The 19,830-nt window shown below is 34.5% G+C and overlaps 1 protein-coding gene across 2 annotated transcripts in view; it reads right to left on the bottom strand.

Moving 5' to 3' along the window:
- DYNC2H1 (dynein cytoplasmic 2 heavy chain 1) overlaps positions 1 to 19,830 on the bottom strand; it is a 177,938-nt gene that overhangs the window by 97,119 nt on the left and 60,989 nt on the right. For both annotated transcript variants that reach the window (XM_055701234.1, XM_055701235.1), the window contains exons 56-67: positions 17,991 to 18,104; positions 16,588 to 16,748; positions 16,308 to 16,431; positions 15,392 to 15,513; positions 14,610 to 14,696; positions 13,146 to 13,272; positions 11,289 to 11,430; positions 10,652 to 10,761; positions 7,570 to 7,668; positions 6,223 to 6,346; positions 3,200 to 3,363; positions 1,824 to 1,943 (exon numbers count right to left, since the gene is read on the bottom strand). In XM_055701234.1, the coding sequence (XP_055557209.1) occupies positions 1,824 to 1,943; positions 3,200 to 3,363; positions 6,223 to 6,346; positions 7,570 to 7,668; positions 10,652 to 10,761; positions 11,289 to 11,430; positions 13,146 to 13,272; positions 14,610 to 14,696; positions 15,392 to 15,513; positions 16,308 to 16,431; positions 16,588 to 16,748; positions 17,991 to 18,104 (1,494 nt within the window). The remainder of the gene's footprint in view (positions 1 to 1,823; positions 1,944 to 3,199; positions 3,364 to 6,222; positions 6,347 to 7,569; positions 7,669 to 10,651; positions 10,762 to 11,288; positions 11,431 to 13,145; positions 13,273 to 14,609; positions 14,697 to 15,391; positions 15,514 to 16,307; positions 16,432 to 16,587; positions 16,749 to 17,990; positions 18,105 to 19,830) is intronic.

Here is a 19,830-nt window from a genome sequence, read left to right as displayed (position 1 = left end):
CAGTTTTGTAATTAGAGATCCCTTTAAAATCTCTGAGATCACCCCACATTTTCCCTGAGTTCTACTATGCAAACAATGTCACTTCTAATAAGAAGTGAGAAAAGCTTGAATGATTATTTAAGGGGGTTTACTAACCTTCAATAAATACACTTCAATACAATTTTTTAGCCAAACACCACAAAATTGGCTTCTTATCAGTTAAGTCAGTTCCGAACAAATACCTGTAGGACAGCGTTTCAGGATATTTGGAGGCAAAGGTTCACCAGTTGGAATAGTAGAATATACTTAGATCTCTAGTTGAAAAGAGTTTAGGACAAGGACAAGATCACCTGTTTTTTCAAGGAGTCCAGTTTTGCTATGAGGAATCATAGTGTGAGCTATGAGATAGCCACAGCATGTATGTCTTTACTCCAAGGCTTTCGGAAGAAAATGAGTACATACTTCAGATGGAATGCTAACGTTGCTTTAGGATCGACTTGAATTTAGCTAGACCACCTCCAGCAGTGACAACTTTGTTGACAAAGTCCATGTAGCACCTGTCAGTTTCCACTGAGCTTTAGGTTTCTTCAGGTCAAAGTAGATTCTGATTTCAGTGCTAACAAGACCAAAGTTTAAACCAACCTTGGTGTTAATACTTGGCCACTTTGTTGCAGGTATCTTCGTCATCAATTATTTGAAATTTTTTACTTGACAATTCAGATTGGACAGATGTGTAAGATTTTGGAGTTCCAAGATCACACAAAAAGTCTGTTCTAAATAGTGGATATTTTTGTGTTGCATTTCTGAAGTCTGAGCTTTTGGTAGACATTAAGATGCTAAACAATGATCAACTTTGAATATTTTTGCAATTTTTTTAGAAAACAAGTTTCCCTCTGTCTGTCAGAGAAATCTGCACCATCACAGTTTTATAAAAGGTTTGAGCTTAGCATTCAAGATTTAATAGGGACAGTAAACATGGAAATGCAAATCACAATAGATAATTATGTGCAAAATTCTAAAATTCAGCTATTAATGGCCAGATAATAAAGTTCAGTTTATTACTTTTTGAGGAATCTGTAAAAACTATTAATTTCTGCTCAAGTCCATTGTGCTGGATACTGCAAAGTTCTATGTCTCAGCTATGAACTGAGGGTTTTGAGGCAGCAGGTCAGTCCTCTTCCTTGGAAGCTACCTTTACTTACAGGTGTACAACTGTTTCTGAGCATGATTACTTTCATTAAAAGGTGAACTGAAAATTGAGTATATCAATTTTAAGTATGAGAAAGGAAAATTTTAATTATGAAGACTATTACAGTTCATTCTTAATAAGAAACAACTGAGGAAGTATAAAGTTTTAAATGTCTCTCAACAAATCTTTCCATTTTCTACTGAGAATTTTTCTCTCTTTTTTTTTCCTTTCACAACACAGAATCATTTCTCAACTTGAGAAAGTATCATTTGACATGAGTCACAAGCTTAGAACTGTGGCTTTCTTTAAAACTCTATTTGAAAAAGAAATAGTATAATTTTAAACAAAGTTTTCTCTTTTTTTAATGGATTAAAATTAATGAAATTTCTAATCAATCTAAACCAGTCTATATCTAGCCAACAATTCATACACTTAACTTTGATAATGCTTAATCTATTGAAATACTACCATTTCATGACAGATGTACATTATTTATCTACTTTACTCTCCCAACAGCCCCCAGGCAAAAAATGCTTTTATTCTCAAATCAAAAATTCTGAGGGCTCATTCCAACACTTTCACCATCTTCGTTCAAATACCTAACAATATGAATGTTATCTTATTGATAAATATAAAACAGTTAAGTTTATTTCACCTCCAAAAGAGACTCCTCAAGCTTAGCTAACTGTATCTTCTTCTCTTCTTCTTGTTGTAACAGTTTTGTCTTCTGCTCTTCCAAATCAGGCTTTTCATGCTGAATTGTTAAAGCCAAAAGCTAAAAAGAAAGAAGATTATTCAACAGGATAAAAAAATACTCTAATATTTCATAATATATATCCATTATTTATATAGCATAATATATATTCATTAATAATACTTTTTTTTAAGTAGATTTCTGAGGGTTTACTCAATTGCACCACACATCCAAGAGCTTTAAATCTATGTAGACATCCAGGATATCCTGCAGTGGCAAGTATAACTCAGGAACCACTGTGAACCATGCCCTTGTGTATAACAACAGATGCAAGCCAGGGGAGACATTTAAGGACATCCCAAAAGGCACTGGATCACTTTATTAAGGACAGTGATTCATACCCTTTTTATGCTGAGACCTAAACCTTTGCACCTCAATCTGAATCACATCTGTATTTAAATGATTGGCAGTCTGCATTAGTGTATATATTGTTATCAGATATTAAAAAAAGTAGGTGATAAAAAGCACAAACTGGCAAGAATGGCAGCAAATTTCTTTCCAGCAAACCTACAAAAAGTCAAACCCCCCTCCCATCAACAAAGAGAGGAAACAAAAAAACAAAACTATTTTTTCTGTATTTCCACTTAAAGAAGGAGTAATTCACTTGGTTACATTGTATGATGTATGATGTCAATTCCCTATCTCCAGTGGAGAGAGGAAATCCATATAGTTATTGTGCATTTTGCATTATATCTTACTTATCAACAACTTATTTACATCCCATTCTAAGCCTCTTATTTGTTTGGAAAAACTTCTTTCATACCAAATAAAGAGGGTTTTTTCTTCCCTTAATTTATCTCTTTTTTTTTTTTTCCTCTCTTCCATCTGCACCCTATATTTTGATCATAGAAAAAAACTCAAAAGCTGCTAGCATTTTGGGGGAAGTAAAATATACAGCTTTTTGGTTTCCTTATTTTTTTCCTGTACACAAAGTATCTCGATGCTAGGATTACTCTCTAACTAGAACAATAACAAAAATGTTTCCACTATACCATAAAGGCATCTTGAACATAAAACAGAAGCTTATCAATTAATCTGATGCAAATGAATTCAGTAAGACAGTTTCCATTTTCTCTATTGGACTCACTACTTGGTTTCAAACTGCATAAACCCAAGATTTTAAAATTTAAATTTAGTTTCAGCATCAATTTTACCATTTATATTTGTGTGCTAGAAAATATCTCTGTGACCATTAATGCAAACTGGGCTTCTTCCAGAAGCTGAATGTAGTTATGAATGTCTGTTATACATACATTGGTTTTATTCTAAATGCCTACCTGTCCTCTTAACCCACTTGCTGTTGTGGTAAAGTTTACTTCTGTAACAATAGAAGAAGCATCAGGTGGAATGAAGGGATCCGGGTTCCTTGTTGATAGAAAAAGACGGAACTCTTCATTATAATCTATCATTTTTTCACCTATTTGTATAGCATAACGGGGTCCTGTAAATAATAAATAGACATTATATTTACTCTGATTAGAACATTGTAGAATTATCTGAAAATAATGGTATTTGCATAATACTTTATGACCAACAGATTCAAATATATTTTATAAAATTTATTTACAATTTTTTAGAAGGAAAAATAAATTTTAACAAATTTAAGGAAGATAACCTATCCTGCATTGTTAGACCAAAAAAAAGCAATAGCATAGCACCAGCATAAGAAAGTTACATAGTGAGAATATTTATTATAACAGGGTAGTTTAATTATCCTTACCCAGTACAAAAAGCATAAATGGGAAAAGAATACACTTGAAGTAAAAGTAAATACTAATGAAACTTTGAAATCTTCAATCAATAAATAGGAGAGCAAACACCACAGAAGATGCACTGGAGAATTTCCCTTTTTGTGTAAGAATCCCATCATAATTTAAACATACTAATTCACATTTCCACATAGGTATACCATTCTACTGAAACACACTAGTAATTAGTGGCTTACTAAGATGGCTCAACGTTTTCTGAATGTGATCCAAAACCATTAGATTTCATCTCTGGATCTCTTACATTTATTTGCAAACAGTTGATGTTGCTGTATAATCATTGCTACTTTCTATGATAATTGTTACAGAGAAAGTCTATGAAATGAAAGATGCTGGAATATCTAGTCATTAGATTGAAAGTAAAAAATCCATTAAGAAATACCCCATCAATTTGTCTTATTATAAATACATTTAATTTAATAACAGTATGAAAGAAACAATAATTAAAGTTCTGCTGTCATGTTTTCAATCTCTGTTTATATTCCAATTAATCTGACATTTCTCAATGTGCCTTTCACAGAATGAAACTGAATGTATTGGCCTATCACCACTATCCTTCCGACACAGGTTTCCATTCTAGGAGGGTCAGAAAATAGACTCAGTCAATCACATGACTAGAGCAAGATTTTGCCTCCTGATGCTAAAAAAAAAAGGAAGAACAGAATTGTATGATGAAGAGTTTCAAAGTGAAAATACCCTTTCCACAGAAATTTCTGAGGTGACATAGTTAGATGCTTCTCTATTTTTAGCACTAGAAGCAGATCAGAAATGCTCGAAGTATAAATCTCTTGCTAAAACACTGGTAGAGATGAAAATCACATAACAATTTTGCTTCTGTGCCAAGGATCAGAATAAATTTTAGGCTTATGCTGTAAAAACATCAAACAGAAAATGGAAGCTGTACAAAGACAAATTTATTGCAGTATATATATTCACATTTTTCTTAACGTTTCATTCCAAGTAATGAAAAGACGTACAGCCATTGCAAGCAAAGTAATGCAGACAGGCCCCAACCTTAATGTTTTGACAAAGAGGTGTGCGTGCTTGCTTATGAAGTGACTGAAAGGACTCAAATAGTGGTTCTCCCTTTTCAAAAAGCAGCTCCCTAGTTTGGACTTGCACAAACCTAGCATTAACATAGCTCATTAACATGCAAAAGAGAATTCCTGAGTGTTATGAGCAGTTTCCCTGAACAAACTGGTATATTTTAATTTGTCTACTTTCTCCACAGTTATGCAGACATATTCATGTCTTAATCTGATTCCTTGAGTAAAATCAGTTAAGATGCCTGAATACCATATCTCTGCTTTCCAAAGTTCAGCAGAAGCTAGTGAAAACAAAAAAGTTGTTAAGAGGTTCTACCTAGACTTCGGCAGACCCCTGAAGTCACCACTTTGGTGGTGCTCTCAACTTTTACTGAAGATAAAAAAGCAAGTGCATCTGTAATGGAAGAATGATTTAAGCTAACATTTTCTTTTCACTAAACAGACCTTTACGATATAGGAGATAAATGTATAGAAGAACTCTACAACATTTGCATTTATTTTCACCATGTATTTACATTTAAAGAATTACTGCTACCTCACCGACTACTAGATCTCAATATTAGATCAAATGACAACAAAAGGAGTCTTGAGCTGTTTTCAGTGCCCAAAGTTCATACTGCGAATTACATGAACAGGCTGTGGTACATGCTGAGAGATTAAAACTTGAGGCAGAAATATAATTACTAAGGATAATGTAAATATACTTTAATAACTTAGAAAGTATTTACAACATACATTGTTATATTTTTTTTAATCCACTCGGTTCTTTTGATATAATTTCAAAATACGCAACACAATTCAACATAATATGTGCTGAGATACTCATATAATTACTATTTACCCTTGGCAAACTTTCAACATATCACTCTTTTTAAAGCAACTAAATCCAAAGCAGTTACAAATAGTTATACAGAGTATATTATCTCTCCAAAGCAGAGATAGTGTAAAATGTTTCTTTTTTTTCTCTCCTTTCATTGCATCAGTTAGGGAGACTCACTGAATTCCACCATTTTGCTGATGTCTATGCCCCCTCCATCCAAAGTCACACCAGGGACAGACCTGTGTGCCTTCTGTAGTTTCAGACAAATAAAAGAGAAACAGCAACACCACCGTTCTAAAAGTGATTTCTAACTGCACAACTAGTTGTATAATTTCTGGTCTGTTTAAGGTCCAAGTTCCTAAGTAAAACTATGCGTTTAATATTACCACTAGAAATTAATTTAACATTTAAATTGTGAAGAGTTGATAAAAACACTTTATTCTAATTCCATATTTTTTAAAAATTAAATACTTTTCAATATTTTCCCACTTACTAAACAGGAACGTATCTCCAATGTATTGCATGCACTGAAGTGTTAGCAGCAGGTTAAAGAGGAAAAATATACACAATAGCCATGTATTCAGAAAAATCAAGTTTTATGTGATTTATATATAAATCTAACCTACAAAAGTTTTGAGCAAGTGTTTGTAAGGATCTTGGTCATTTACCTTGAGCAACAAGATCTTTTCTCAGCAAAGGGTAAAGTACAGGCTCCACTCCATCCATTTCCTGTATAATAAGTGTTTTCCCAAATCTCACTGCCAGCTCAAGAGCTGTTAAGAAGTTGGTGTCCTGGGCAAATAAAACCAAAATCCTTTGATTCGTGTTTTTTTGACGTATTAACACTTTGTAATGAACATGAAGGCACTATCCCAGAAGTCTAAATCTAAAAATCGGTAGTATGGCTGAAAAATTCCATTACAAGCATCATATGATATTTCAGAGTTTAGCCACAAGTGTTTAAGTTTGATCTATTCAGCTACTGACAAACAGGCAACTTATTTAATACACCTAGTCCCCCAAGTGCTGCACCAGAAGAAAGCAGATCTACCATAGGTTTTGTGTCATGTCTGTCAGGTGTACTTGGAAGTCTTGGCATCAGGAAATCTCAACATAACACATATCAAATGTTAGTAGGTAGCTATGTCTCAAAACTGAATGAAGATCTAAGGTCAGAATTCACATTCATATTAAGATAACCAAATACAGTCTTTCACGTGTAGATGTCTAAACATGCACACCGTGTTTAAGATTCCGTTACAGTCAACGGAGATACTAGACAATGCAAACAGAGCCTAAAAGTTAATCAAGGCAATCCGCTAGCAGGGAAAGCATTCAATCACCCAAAGATATGTATCTAGTGGCACAGAGAGTATCTAAAAGGCCTGCGCAGAGCTAGCAGGGATCTGTGAAAGACCTACATTCTGTTGAAGCCATATCTTGAAGCCAGGTGGGGTTCCATAAAGGACTTCTGAATGGCACTAGATGCCTGCCTGTGTGTGTCTGCCACTGAGCCACACCTCACCACCCATGTAAACAGTGACGCGTAGCAGTTAATCTTAGATACCTTAATCTCAAACTGAAATCCAACTTCCAATGTAGATAATACAACACAAAAATCACAGGGAAGAAGTGTATAGATACCCCCTGAAATCCAGTGAACTGCAACCAAAAATACAAAAGACCTCTCTGTTTACAAATCTTTTACTACTTCCCTCTCAGCAGGAAATACTGATATTCTTGGAGAGGGCAGCATGAAGAGGCAAAATGTACAAGTAACACCAGATGTTGACTCTCCACCTTTAAATACTCTGATCTCCTCCCTGAGTAAACAAACTTTCAGTACCATTTAAGAAGCATTGTAACCTAGAACTATGTAAGAAATTATATATATCATGTAATATCACCCAATTTTGGTGAGTGCTATTATACCCCTTTAAAAATTGCTCTCTGAATTCTAGAACACAGTGAGCTCAGGCAGAGCAGATTTGTAAGACCAAGAGTAAATACTGCACCTGTTGGTTAATAACTTCCAAACGTGAGTCCTTCAAATGTGTCTTCAACCACTCAGTAGCCCGGAAAGAAGGGTCTATCAAAAATGGGCAAACTTTACTCTAGGGGAAAAAGATAATTTTTAATATTATTTACTGAAATCTGTCTTGTTAAAGAGTAAAGTCCTTTTTTATCTCCCCAAACTAATGGTATAGTAATTTTAAAATATTTTTCATTAACAAACTCTTTAAGGAAAAAATAAGAGCCTAAGAACAAAATGACAAAAAACCCAAACAACCAGTAGAAAGAATTTTCTTCAGTTTTTTTAAATAAAAGAAGAAAAAACCCAAACAACTAAACCTAAGATTCTCAGATGTTTATCCTGCTAAAGTTAGGCAGTTCTTCACCTTCTCTTAAAAACAGGACTCTCTATTCAGTAACACACAGCTTTTTGTTATTCATAACTGCTTTGAAACTTAGAAGAGGTATTATTTTTCCTTTTTCTTCCTGTAGTGGGCAAAGGTACAGCACTTCTGGTTTTTGACCTCAGTGCATTTTAGAAAGAGTAGTGAATGTAAGTATTTTGCCAGCATAAAGATACAAGTATTGTTTTACTTATAATGGCAAACAAATGTAGATCTCAAACTTGCAAACACTACAATGTAGAATATTTTGGTGATACTGCCTAGTAACATGTATACTGACGAGACAGCAGGTTTTCATTTTAATAAAACCTTTATTAATGTGTGGTTCCCATATTGGTACTATGCAAAGCTTTACTATTTTATTATATAAGATACGTTATGCTATACATATTGCTTTCCAAACGCTGAGATTTTAACCATCAATATACTAATTATGTCAGTGCTCAGAACTTACGCAATGGTCACAACAAAGAGTGACCACAGAGATAACAGTAAGTGAGGCAAGTGAAAAGAGACCTATTCACAGTTGACATGTGCATTTAAGATTTCACAGAATCACAGAATGGTTGAGATTCGAAGGGAACTCTGGAGGTCATCTTGCCAACACCCCCACTTGAGCAGGGCCACTATAGCCAATGGCCCAGGACCATGTCCAGATGGCTTTTGAGTATCTCCAGGGATCGAGACTGCACCACTTCCATGGGCAAACTATGCCAGCGTTCAGTCATACTTGCTGCAAACAAGTGCTTCCCGATGTTCAGACGGAGCCTCCTGTGTGTCAGTTTGTGCCTCTTGCCTCTGGCTCTGTCACTAGGTACACCAGTGAAAACAGCCTGGCTCCGCTGCCTTTGCACCCTCCATTCAGGTACAGAAATTGAGAAGCTCCCCCTGAGCCTTCTCTTCTCCAAGCTGCACAATCCCAGCTCTTCCAGCCCTTCCTCACAGGAGAGATGCTCCACTGCCTTCATCGTATTTGTGTCCCTTCATTGGACTGTCTCCAGTACATCTATGTCTCCCTTGGGCTGAGGAGCCCAGAGCTGGACACAATTCTCCAGGTGTGGCCTTACCAGTGTTGAGTAGAGGGAGGGGAAGAGTCAGCTCCCTTCACCTGCTACCAATACTTTGCCTAATGCAGCCCAGGATACCATTGGCCTTCTACTCAGCAAGGGCCCATCACCAGCTCAGGTACAATCTGCTGTCCACTAGGACTCCCAGGTCCTCTTCTGCAAAGCTGCTTTGCAGCTGGGTGGCCCCCAGCATACATTGGTACATGGGGTTATTCTTCCCCAGGAGCAGAACTTTGCAATCCCCCTTGTTGAACTTCATGAGATTACTGTCATCCCATTTCTCCAGCCTGTCAAGAACCCTCTGGGAGACAGCTTGACCCCCTGGTGTTATCAGCCACTCTTCCCAATTTTGTGTCATCAGCAAACTTGCTGTGAGTTTAAATGTGTATTTTCAGCAATCCTCCGGTTCAGTCTGATAGAATCTAAAAAAACCCAAACCCTGAAACTGTTCTGAGTCCTACTATTCAAGACTGACTGACTACACAGATCTCAAACTGAACAACAGGGAAACACAGACAATATCCAAGAATCAAAAGCTGATGAGCACAAAAGCTTGAGAACTGTACTGTAGATGACATTGGTAAAATACCATGTCCAATTCCAGTTTTAAAAGGATGTGGGGAAAAAAACCTGTGTACAAAGAAAATCATTTGAGCAGAGGGAGGGCTTGAAAAAGCTCTTCATACACAGTAAGATTGTTAAGAGCTCAATCTATTCAACTAAGGAAAGAGATGAAAATAAGATTTGATTATAGCATGTAAGTAGCTTTAAGTGTACAAGTTCATATTTATTGGAGAGCTTTCCAATCAAACTGAGAAAGGAATAACTAGATCTAGTATAAAGATGATAAATTTTAATTGGAGAAATGGCTGTAAATCATTTGACAGAAACATCAATCATCAAAGCAAACTACCTGTGGCAAAAGCAAATTCTCCTCATGGCATTACATCTTTACTTTCTAGCAGATCTAGTAACTACCTACATTATAACTACAATATTATGTACATAACTGTGCAGTTGTGTATGTATATTTATTATATGTTATATATCTTTATATAATTATATGATAGAACTGAATCATGATTATAAGCATAGTATTATCATTCTTTTCCCAAATATTAGTAGCTACTGGCCTTAAGTGAATGGCATTTTGTATCCTATATGACAGAGCTAACCTGATGAAATTCGAACGTTTAAAATCTAGATGTTTTGAAAGGTATCTGTATATAGACTTTTCTTTTTACTGACAAAAAAAGTATTAGAAATGATAAGTCAAAATGAACATAGATGGGACATCATCTTCCACTGATTATACTGGTGTTAATGATGATTCACACTTCTAGCCTCAATAGACTGACATCAGGTTTTGTCTGTTTGACGTCTGGAAGAAAACTTTAAAGCAAAAAAAGAAAACATGTATTTTGTTTAACTGCTTTTTTCCTTTTGCTACAGAATACCCAGAGTTACATAAGTATTTTTTTCTCTGTGTGTGTTCTGTGCTGCTAATAAAATAACACAAATGAAATAGTTCAAAATTCCAGAAAGATGCTATATTACTGAAATCTGTAGAAGTTTAAATACTTCCAAGACAAGACAAAACCCCCAAAATTTACCTGCAAGATGACAAGAGCATTTTCGATTGAAAGATCATCTGAAGGTAAACCTTCACTTTTCCAGACTAACTCCTCACTTTCTGTACACAGGAACCGATGCAAATCGAACTCTGATAAACGAAAGGGAGTAAGTTCGTGCTAGTATTTATAGTCTTCATAATTTTTATGGACTTACCACCCTATACACAGTGCAAATCTATAGATTTCCCTGAAATTTATTATTTTATTGCTTAAACTTATTACTATTAACTAGCTGATGTTATAAAAATATTTAACGGCGTTATTAGCATACTTAAATAAAAATCATTACTGAAAAAGCAGACCAATTCAGAATGCATTGGCAAATTTACAACAGTTAATGTGAATACATTCATTCATGTAAACTGTTCTTTTTTAAACAAGGACTATGGAGCTAAATCATAAAAATTTAGAAGTATTTATAATCTTAATAATTAATAGAATAATCCCAAGAAATAGTCTGTCTGTACATGCAAATATTTCTTGAGTATGAAAATGTTGCTACTTTTCATTTGGGAACACCAAGACAATTGAGACTGTTCACTGGAATTCACTGGCATTTTTCATTTCCTCAATCAAGCTGAATTACTTACACACAAACACACACACACAAAATTACTTTCAAGGCCTGCTGATTTGGTCCATTCATCCAAGCTGGTTTTCCTCTGATCCTCAGGAGCAGCAGAAAGATAGGTAATAAATGCAGCTGCTAACTGAGCCCTTTTAGGTAACGTAGCCAGTTCATCTGTTATCTCCGACACCTTCAAAAAAAAAAAAAAGTGTATTGCACAGAAAAACTATGTTAATATTTTGCATCAGTTACTAAAAAGTCAGAATTAAATTTGCCTGTTGTTAAAACTACAGTTGGGACAGTCTCTCTTTTGCATTTTGGGTATCTATACCTAGCTAACCCACAGCAACACACATGAAAATATAGGAGAAGTTCTTTCTATCTCTGGGCTAGAGCATGGACAGATGTTTCTGAGAATTTAGCCACTAAAATCTATGAATTTGACTAACAGTTCACCTTGTTACTTATAAGTAGCTGGATATATAGTATTTATAGTAAGAAAAATAAGAAATACATGACCCTAGTCACATTCAGCTAGTGAGCAACACTTACAATATGCATACATATACCAAATACTACATGTACCTATTACACTTAAAAATGTGATTCACTACACACATGATAAAATACATAGATCATACATCTTCAAATAATTTATCTGAACTACATCATCTCTGCTTTGAAATGTTCTGGTGTTTTGGAGAAAATATCTCTGTTTAAAAGTATTGTCAGTTTTTTACTTTAATCAAACTGACATTACCAAAAAACCCCCAACTTTTTATTACTTCCTCCTTAATTTAAAGAGAGAGGAATACTTCTTTTTCACTGTTTTCAATATGGGATGACTTCCTGACTAATGTATCTACATTATTCCAGACTAATGTGTCTACAGCATACCATTAACAGATAGTTCGAACTTTCTAAAGACGAGGATAATGTACCAGAGTGAAAAACTGTCAAGAATCACTTTTAGAAGCGTTTAAACTCTGAGGTTAAAATATACCAAATCCTTATTACAGCAGATAGAATAGCTGTAAAGCTACTTTCAGAGGAAAATCTTCCTTGTTTTTTCATTATGCTGGTCAACCTACAGAAGGATTCATCTAACGCTAACTTTGGTTCTTCAAAATGCAGGCAATTAGTCTAATTATTTAGTCTTTTTTCAGTGTCAATGGAGAGACAGGACTATGTCTCTAACCAAGAGGAGTTTTTCCATTTTAAGATACCCAAGAAAGTTTGGTATTGCTTTCTGGAGGTGACAGCTATTTTCAGCTTGTCTATATCTTGAAATTTTCCTTTCTTTTTCAGACTGAAGAAGGGCCTGCATGTCCAAAGGCTTGCCAGCTTCTTCCAAATGTACCACTTGAGCAAGTAAGATATGTTCACTTCCCTACTTTAGAATCAAAAAAATTTCAAACACGTAAGTGAAGACTTCAATAGCAACCCAACATTTTGGGTAGGTCGACATTTGCATTTCCAGTATTGATCCCACAAAGGAGATATGGTTTAAGACTGTGATTGCGTAATGCTTTCCCAAAATCTGTCCCTTTTGATTGTATCTCAACTTGGAGGGTCCAACTGCTGACATGTTCAGCCATCACAGCAATTACATTATTATTGTGATTGAAAAACATCCATCAAAGAACACTGTATGTTCTGTATTAAATGGGGGGCAGAGCAGGAGCTTACACATTCTGTAGCTATGTGATATAGGTAAGGTAACTTGTACAGTGAAGTAAATGTAAGTTTCAGAAGGAAGAAAAGCTTTTATTTCTAATGAGAAATCAGATAAATGTACACTTAGTAGACATGCAGAATGGCAATAACTCACATTCTCCTAACAGTGCAAAACCTGTATTTTCAAATTATCAGCTAGAAAAGGTATTAATGAAAATTTTCACTAACCTGCGTGCTCCATCTTTTGTGTTCCCTATCGAGTTGATTTATCAGTACCTCTGCAGCTTTCAATGTTTTCTGAGCTTTACTTAGTTCTGCTTCAAGTTTTGCTGCTTCTGTCGTTCTGCTCTGGAATCTGTAAAATAACTACTGTTTGTAATTGCTATCATGAACTACTAAACTTATGGACAGTTATTTTCAAGGCAGCTTAACTGCCTGAATTTATAATTAATTCCTTCCTTATGGTTTGTTCATGAAGAACACAACTGCGTATTTTTTTTTATACCTTCTGGTTCTAACTGACAGATGAGCTTATTAGACTTTTAACTAACAAAATTTAGATAGATGCACACATGAGATTTAAAAATACATTTGCAATATAGACTATAATGTCTGAAAATCATTCCTTCTTCTACTTAAACAGTATGACTTGATCTTAGTGATTGTGTTGAGTCTTGTTCCACACCTAGTCAGGACAATAGCAGGCTCAACACCATGCTATTTGTTTGTAACTTTTTGGTAAATTTAATCTATGAAACCTTAAAAGGAGAATATTGCTAATTCACTCAGATGACACCAGTTCAATGCACGGTACTCTTATTTCCTAAACTACTTCAAAGTAACAGCATGCCCTAAATAACAGGCAAGGTTTAGGTATTATTTTGTAATGTTTAATAACTAAATAGCTTATATTTTATTAAAATAATGTATTTAATAATCCACCTTTAAAAGGTAATATATTTAACTGTAATACATAGTATATAATATAAAGTTAAGCTAAAACATCACTATATAGCTGAATGACAAGAAGAATACTCCAATTATTTTTTTTTTGCAGACTACAAAACACACCTTTTAGTAATATGCACATATGTCAGGTTGTAATGTATCTCCTATACTAACTACATAATAGAAACATCAGGCTAAAAGACTTGGATTAAACTGAATTTGGAGAAAGTTTAAAGGTTCACTACAGCAATTTTTATGCCATTGTGAGTCACATACATGATGAGATGCTAAGAAAAAAGGAGATGGCTAACTGTCAGAAAAGTAGGCCATCCTAAAAGAAACAGAACTGCTGTTATTCAAGTTGTAATCAATAGAAGTCTTGTATAGGAATGTTTCCAAAGTCTTAAGCAGACAGTAAAGTCCTCTTGGATTTAAAAAGTGAGACACATACTGCTATACTGCTTATCTTTGACATCTACAATGTCTGCACTGAAGGCTTCCAACACAGTCAGTAGTGATAAGCAGGTACTTTTAAGGAGCATTTAATCTGATCGATGAGATGAACTGTATTCTAACAGTATTTATTTACCTCCACCGAGTGTATAGACAGCCTAATTATCACTACTTCTGATGTAAATGTTTTTCAGACTAGGGAATTACATTTGGTTAGATAAATTTCATTATTCATACTATAAAACCATCAATATTTTTATTTATATCTTGAAATAAACAAACCCAACTTACTTATCTTTCAGTTCTGATACTCTTTGACCAACAGAATTCAGAAGATCTTCTAACTTCTGTCTTCTACTTTCAGTTTTCTTGAGATTACTACAAAAATGTAATATTTATTTTAAGACTATGGATCCAAAGGGAAAAAAACAGTAAAAGTAATAAAAAAGTCATTTACATAGAGATAGTTCAGAGACAGTTCTTTATTGTGATTTATATTAATAAAAATCTGGGTTTATATGTAAAAGTCTTGACTATTTCTCATGATATAGCTTTAAAAATGGAAACCAAACACACCATTCAAATGTATTCCTAAAGATCAGAACAAATTCTTCCAATACAGAATTTTAAGACCTGGCAAAACAATTATTACAGATTCCTCAGGCTATGGAAGGTCCTGAAACTATGTCATATCTTTTTGATCCTAAGTAGAAACTGATTATGCTTGGTAGATGACCAAGAAAAGTCAAACAATTCATCTCAAAACAGCATGGGTTTCACTGACAGGATACATTTTAAGCATAACTGTGATGTTCATTCCTCCCTGATACATTTCAGCTAGGACAGGTAACTTGTGACAGGCCAAAAATTATCCAAGACACACCTTCCAGGGGAAACAACATATTGCACACTTACTTCTTCTGTCTAAGCATGAACATTTTATCACCTATGGATGAGATACAGTTCCTTGTATCTTTTGTTTTTAATAAACCTCAATTCCTCCTTGACAACTTTAGTTTCACCTATCACCATTGGAATTAAGAACATTTACTTTGTAACAGTGTGTAACTTACACTTCCAAGCCAGCCTTTTCTTTTTCCAAAGGCTGAATTCGTTCTAGGACGTGGGAATACTGGACATTGGCATTCACCCAAGCCGCTAATGGAGCAGCTGCAGCACTAGCTCGTTTAGCATTCTGAAAAAATCAGAAACGCTTACAAGAAAGTCCTTGAAGTATAATGTAGATAAGATTAATACAGGATAAATAAATAACTGCAACAGATTTATGAGTTATCAACTCAAATATGCCAGTTAGCCACCTAACTGGCACTACTAAGGACTGCTCCTCTGAATTGTTACCAAGAGACTATATTATAGGTCATCAACCCATGTTAAAAAAAAAAAAAAAAAAAAAAAAAAAAAAAAAAGGGTGTCTTTAGAACTATGAAGCTTCACTGAAGTTAAGAAGTTTTAAATTAATGCATAATTTATCAGTGCTCCTTCTCAGGGAGCTACCACCTTCCTTTTAAAAATAAGGAACTAGTATACAAGAATTCTTTTTTATAGCTACTGCAAAATCAGTTCTCAAAGATCACCCATACATTTAATCATCATTAATCCTCCTTTTTCTAATTAAGTGTGCTGTTAAGACTCTTAGTGCTACAAGGAGGCCAAAAAGGAGCCAGTTAAAATTGCTTGATCTGAGTTCTAATTTATACCAGTGACAAAAACCTCTGAGGACTCGACTCCGTAGCGACTTATCATCCCACCACTCCTCAGTCACCCACAAAATTTTCACTGCTGGAGGCAGTACGCAACAGAGTAATCTCTGCTACACAAAGATCTCTTATACTGACAAATTCATCAATTTTTCTCTAATTTAAGTTAATTCTAAAAATTATGTTGGCAAATTAGACCATCATGGAGGTTTTCTTTCTTTTTTTTCCTTTTTGTCTTTTTTTCATTTTATATAATGCAATCAGGAATTACCTTTGGATCAAAAGATGTTCTGTTTTTAGAAAGAAGTTCTTCAACACTCTCTCGTATTTCTTTTGGAATATTACGGGCATCAAAGGTTGCTATGTCCTCCCTCACACCCCTTTTTGCCAGGAAACTGTAAAAAGAATTAAATAAGAAACAAATGTTAAAGAGGTTATTTCCATATGAAACAAAAGAATCCTTCACACATGCTTTTCCTGAATATAACAGAAAGTATTTGATATTATAAATTACTGTTTAAGTTTAAAGCTTTATTAAAAAAAATCCTCACCTCTTCATGCTCACCCATGATGTATCAAAAATCCCCATCAGCCGTAACACTCCTTCTAGTATGTCTCTGATTATGTCAGGGGGCATCCGTAGTGACCGGATTTCTGACAAAGACTCTGGCTTTATATTTCCAACTGCTAATTTAGCTTCATTAACCAATGGCTTAAAACATAAAAACACATTAAAGGAGAGGTGATGATACAAGAAACTGAATATTTGCCATTTCAGTTTTAATACAATTCCTTGTTCTTTTTACATATTTTATTAACTAACCATCATTGATGCATATTCATGTGCACAAATAATTAAAAAATTGCCATGTGTTTAAGTGACAATAAATATATTTCCATATAAAACAGCGTATTATAATCCTGACATTCCCTAACTCTTCATTCAGCACATAATTATTTAGATAGTATCAATCATGTTTGTTTGCTCTTTCATTGCTTAGAAGTTCATTGTGATAAAGATATGTTCTAATAATGATGCTAATTACTATTTATAGGCATGCTTGAGGATATCTTTGTAAAGATATGTGGAAGAAGAGGTCACAAAACCTTTCTATTTTCAGTAGCTAAAAAAATCCAGACAGACTTTGCCCTTATCAACAAAGCAACAAAATTATAAGAAAACAGAAGAAAGTTAAAGATTATCATTAAAAACTGTGCACCCTTGCACATCCTTCATATTTGTCAAAGACCACAGAGAGGGATGTACCCTAATCCTGTAGTTCTATCACTTTCGATACAGTGATATAATTCCTTGGCACCTATGATATTTAAAAGGATAAAAATTAAGTTACTTGCTTCCTCCTTAGTACAATTTTAAAATGGATGAGATGAAAAATAGAGATTAAAAGCAATGTTTGAACACACATACCTCCCCAAAAAATCATGGTTAATAGCTTGAAGTTTCTTGAACAAGCAGTTTGCTATGGCACAATTAGGATATATAATTTTCAGGATATACTAATAAATGGAAATGTATCTCCTAATAAACTATTTCCATTCAGCTCATAGAACCAAGCCCTATGATATTACCAGCTTGACCAAGGCAGAGGAATGTAGTTGGTCTATATAAGATATTAGTAATTGAAAAACATTCCGTAATATCTGCAGAACTCAGCTGCAGACCATGGCAGAATAGAAATAGCAACTGGAGGTAAGATTTGGCCTGAAAATTCTTTCTGTAATTAAGGTCTAATAGAATATAAATGCCAAAATGACAATCTAAATCTGGCAAATAGAATACTGTTTTCTAACGCATAAAAGTTTTAATATCAAGATAAATCAGAGCAAAATTTAAGAAATACAGGGATAAATTTTGCACAACCATTTTGCATGGCAGGACTTAAGTCAAATAAAATCAGACTGAAATATATTACATTTCCTTATCAGCTCTTACCTGAACCTCTTTTAGTTCATCTTCAATTTTTCTTTTTCTTTCTTCTATTTCTGCAGCCTCTTCTGCTATCCGGTGTTTTATTTTTTCCATTTCTGTTTTTTGCTCACTAGCACTCTGTAAAAAAATACCTTTAGTTTTCAAATTTACACAGGTTTTATACCTTTAGTTCTCTTATTTATTTTAATCTTGATTATAACACAATTCGCACAATATCATATGATAAAATATCTGAGACTTTTTGATACTAGACAGGTTGACTAGGTAACTAAATTATATGAAATAAACATCTTTCGCTTTTACTGTGTCTCCTTCCCTTTCTTTGCCACAGACAAGACCTGTACCTCTATTTTTGAGGCACATTATGATTTCTTTTGTCCTTGCCTTTGATTTTCCATTCCTTATCAAGATGTTAGTCCCCCTCTAAAAGGGTAAGAGTGACAGCCCCTATAACATTCTTACTACATTTGAAAGTAGTATCTTCCTGTCATTGTCTTTGTAGCTGCTCACTTTTCTGTTTCTTTCATGACACCATTAAAACGCTCCTTTTCTATAACGTTCATAAAAGCGCCAGTTGTGTTGGAACTACAACCTATTAGCCTAAAAATATTAATACAATATTTACTTCTAAATTTGCTCCCATCTGTCGGTAAAGATACCTGTCCTACAGATACACTGTAAGCTGTTTGGGTTTACAGCTTTTTTTCCCCTGGATTTGTATTGTGCCTACCATATAGCAGACAGTAGCTACCAAGTACCTCCAGGACTCCTAAGCACTTCAGTACAACAAAAAATACCTAGTATATAAAATGACAATAAAAAGGACCTTACATATCCTGAAGTTAACAAAAACAATCCCAAACAAAACAGGGACTACTAATACCATTACAAAAGCAAGTAATTGAGGATAAATGCATAAAATGTATAACATAAAAGAAGACTAATTTCTAGACTCGGTTCAACTAAAAGATACAAGATAACAAAGCCCAGAGTTTCCATTTTGCCAGTACAAAACGCATTATTGCAACCAGCAGATGGAGCTGCGTTGAATTTGTAGCAGAAGATAACATGTATATAAGCAGAGAAAACTTTGAGATTAACAATCTTCCTAAGCACTTAACCCAAGCTAAAGACCAGCATGTCATTGAAGATTACATTCAAATTCATAAAACTTTAGCCACATAAAACTAGATTAGACATTTCATGCAAATGTACATGTACTGAGTGATAGCTCTGAATAAGAAAACCTTAAAATTCAGTTGTAGGTCAAAAGCCTTGCTCTGTAAGAAGATTAAAAGAGCCTGTATGTATTAGAGTCATCTCTCTTACATGAACTAGAACATTTGAAGTGACATTAAAATGTTAGAGGGCACCTATACTTTATGCTAATGGAAATAATCAAGAGTTCTACTGAAATTTTTCTGATATCAGTGGCCCCATCATGTTTCATTACTTTTGGCCTATTTGACTTTGTCCTACAGTGTAGTATGTGCTGGCCACACAATCTGTAACTCTACTGGACAACAGCAGACACACATTGAAAACAGAAATCAGGGAAAATGTCAAAATATATTCTTTGAGGCCAGCAGTGAACACACCAAGCCGATCATTACTCAAATCCATGTACAGTAGGCAGATAGCGCCTAATAAGTATAAAAAATTGCCAACAGAAGTAGACTTACAAAAATGAGAAGTAATGCTCCTTTAAAGCACTGTGAACCAAACTCTTTGAAAGAGCAGGCACCTACTTTAAGCATGCAGGAAATGTCTTTGACGTTGAGCTTCTTTACTGAAGTTTACTTCAGACTGACCAGACTACACCAGTGACAAAACAAAGAGTGTA

Source organism: Falco cherrug, chromosome 2, assembly GCF_023634085.1.
Source record: "Falco cherrug isolate bFalChe1 chromosome 2, bFalChe1.pri, whole genome shotgun sequence".
NCBI lineage: Eukaryota > Metazoa > Chordata > Aves > Falconiformes > Falconidae > Falco > Falco cherrug.
This window is presented reverse-complemented; position numbering and strand designations above follow the sequence as displayed.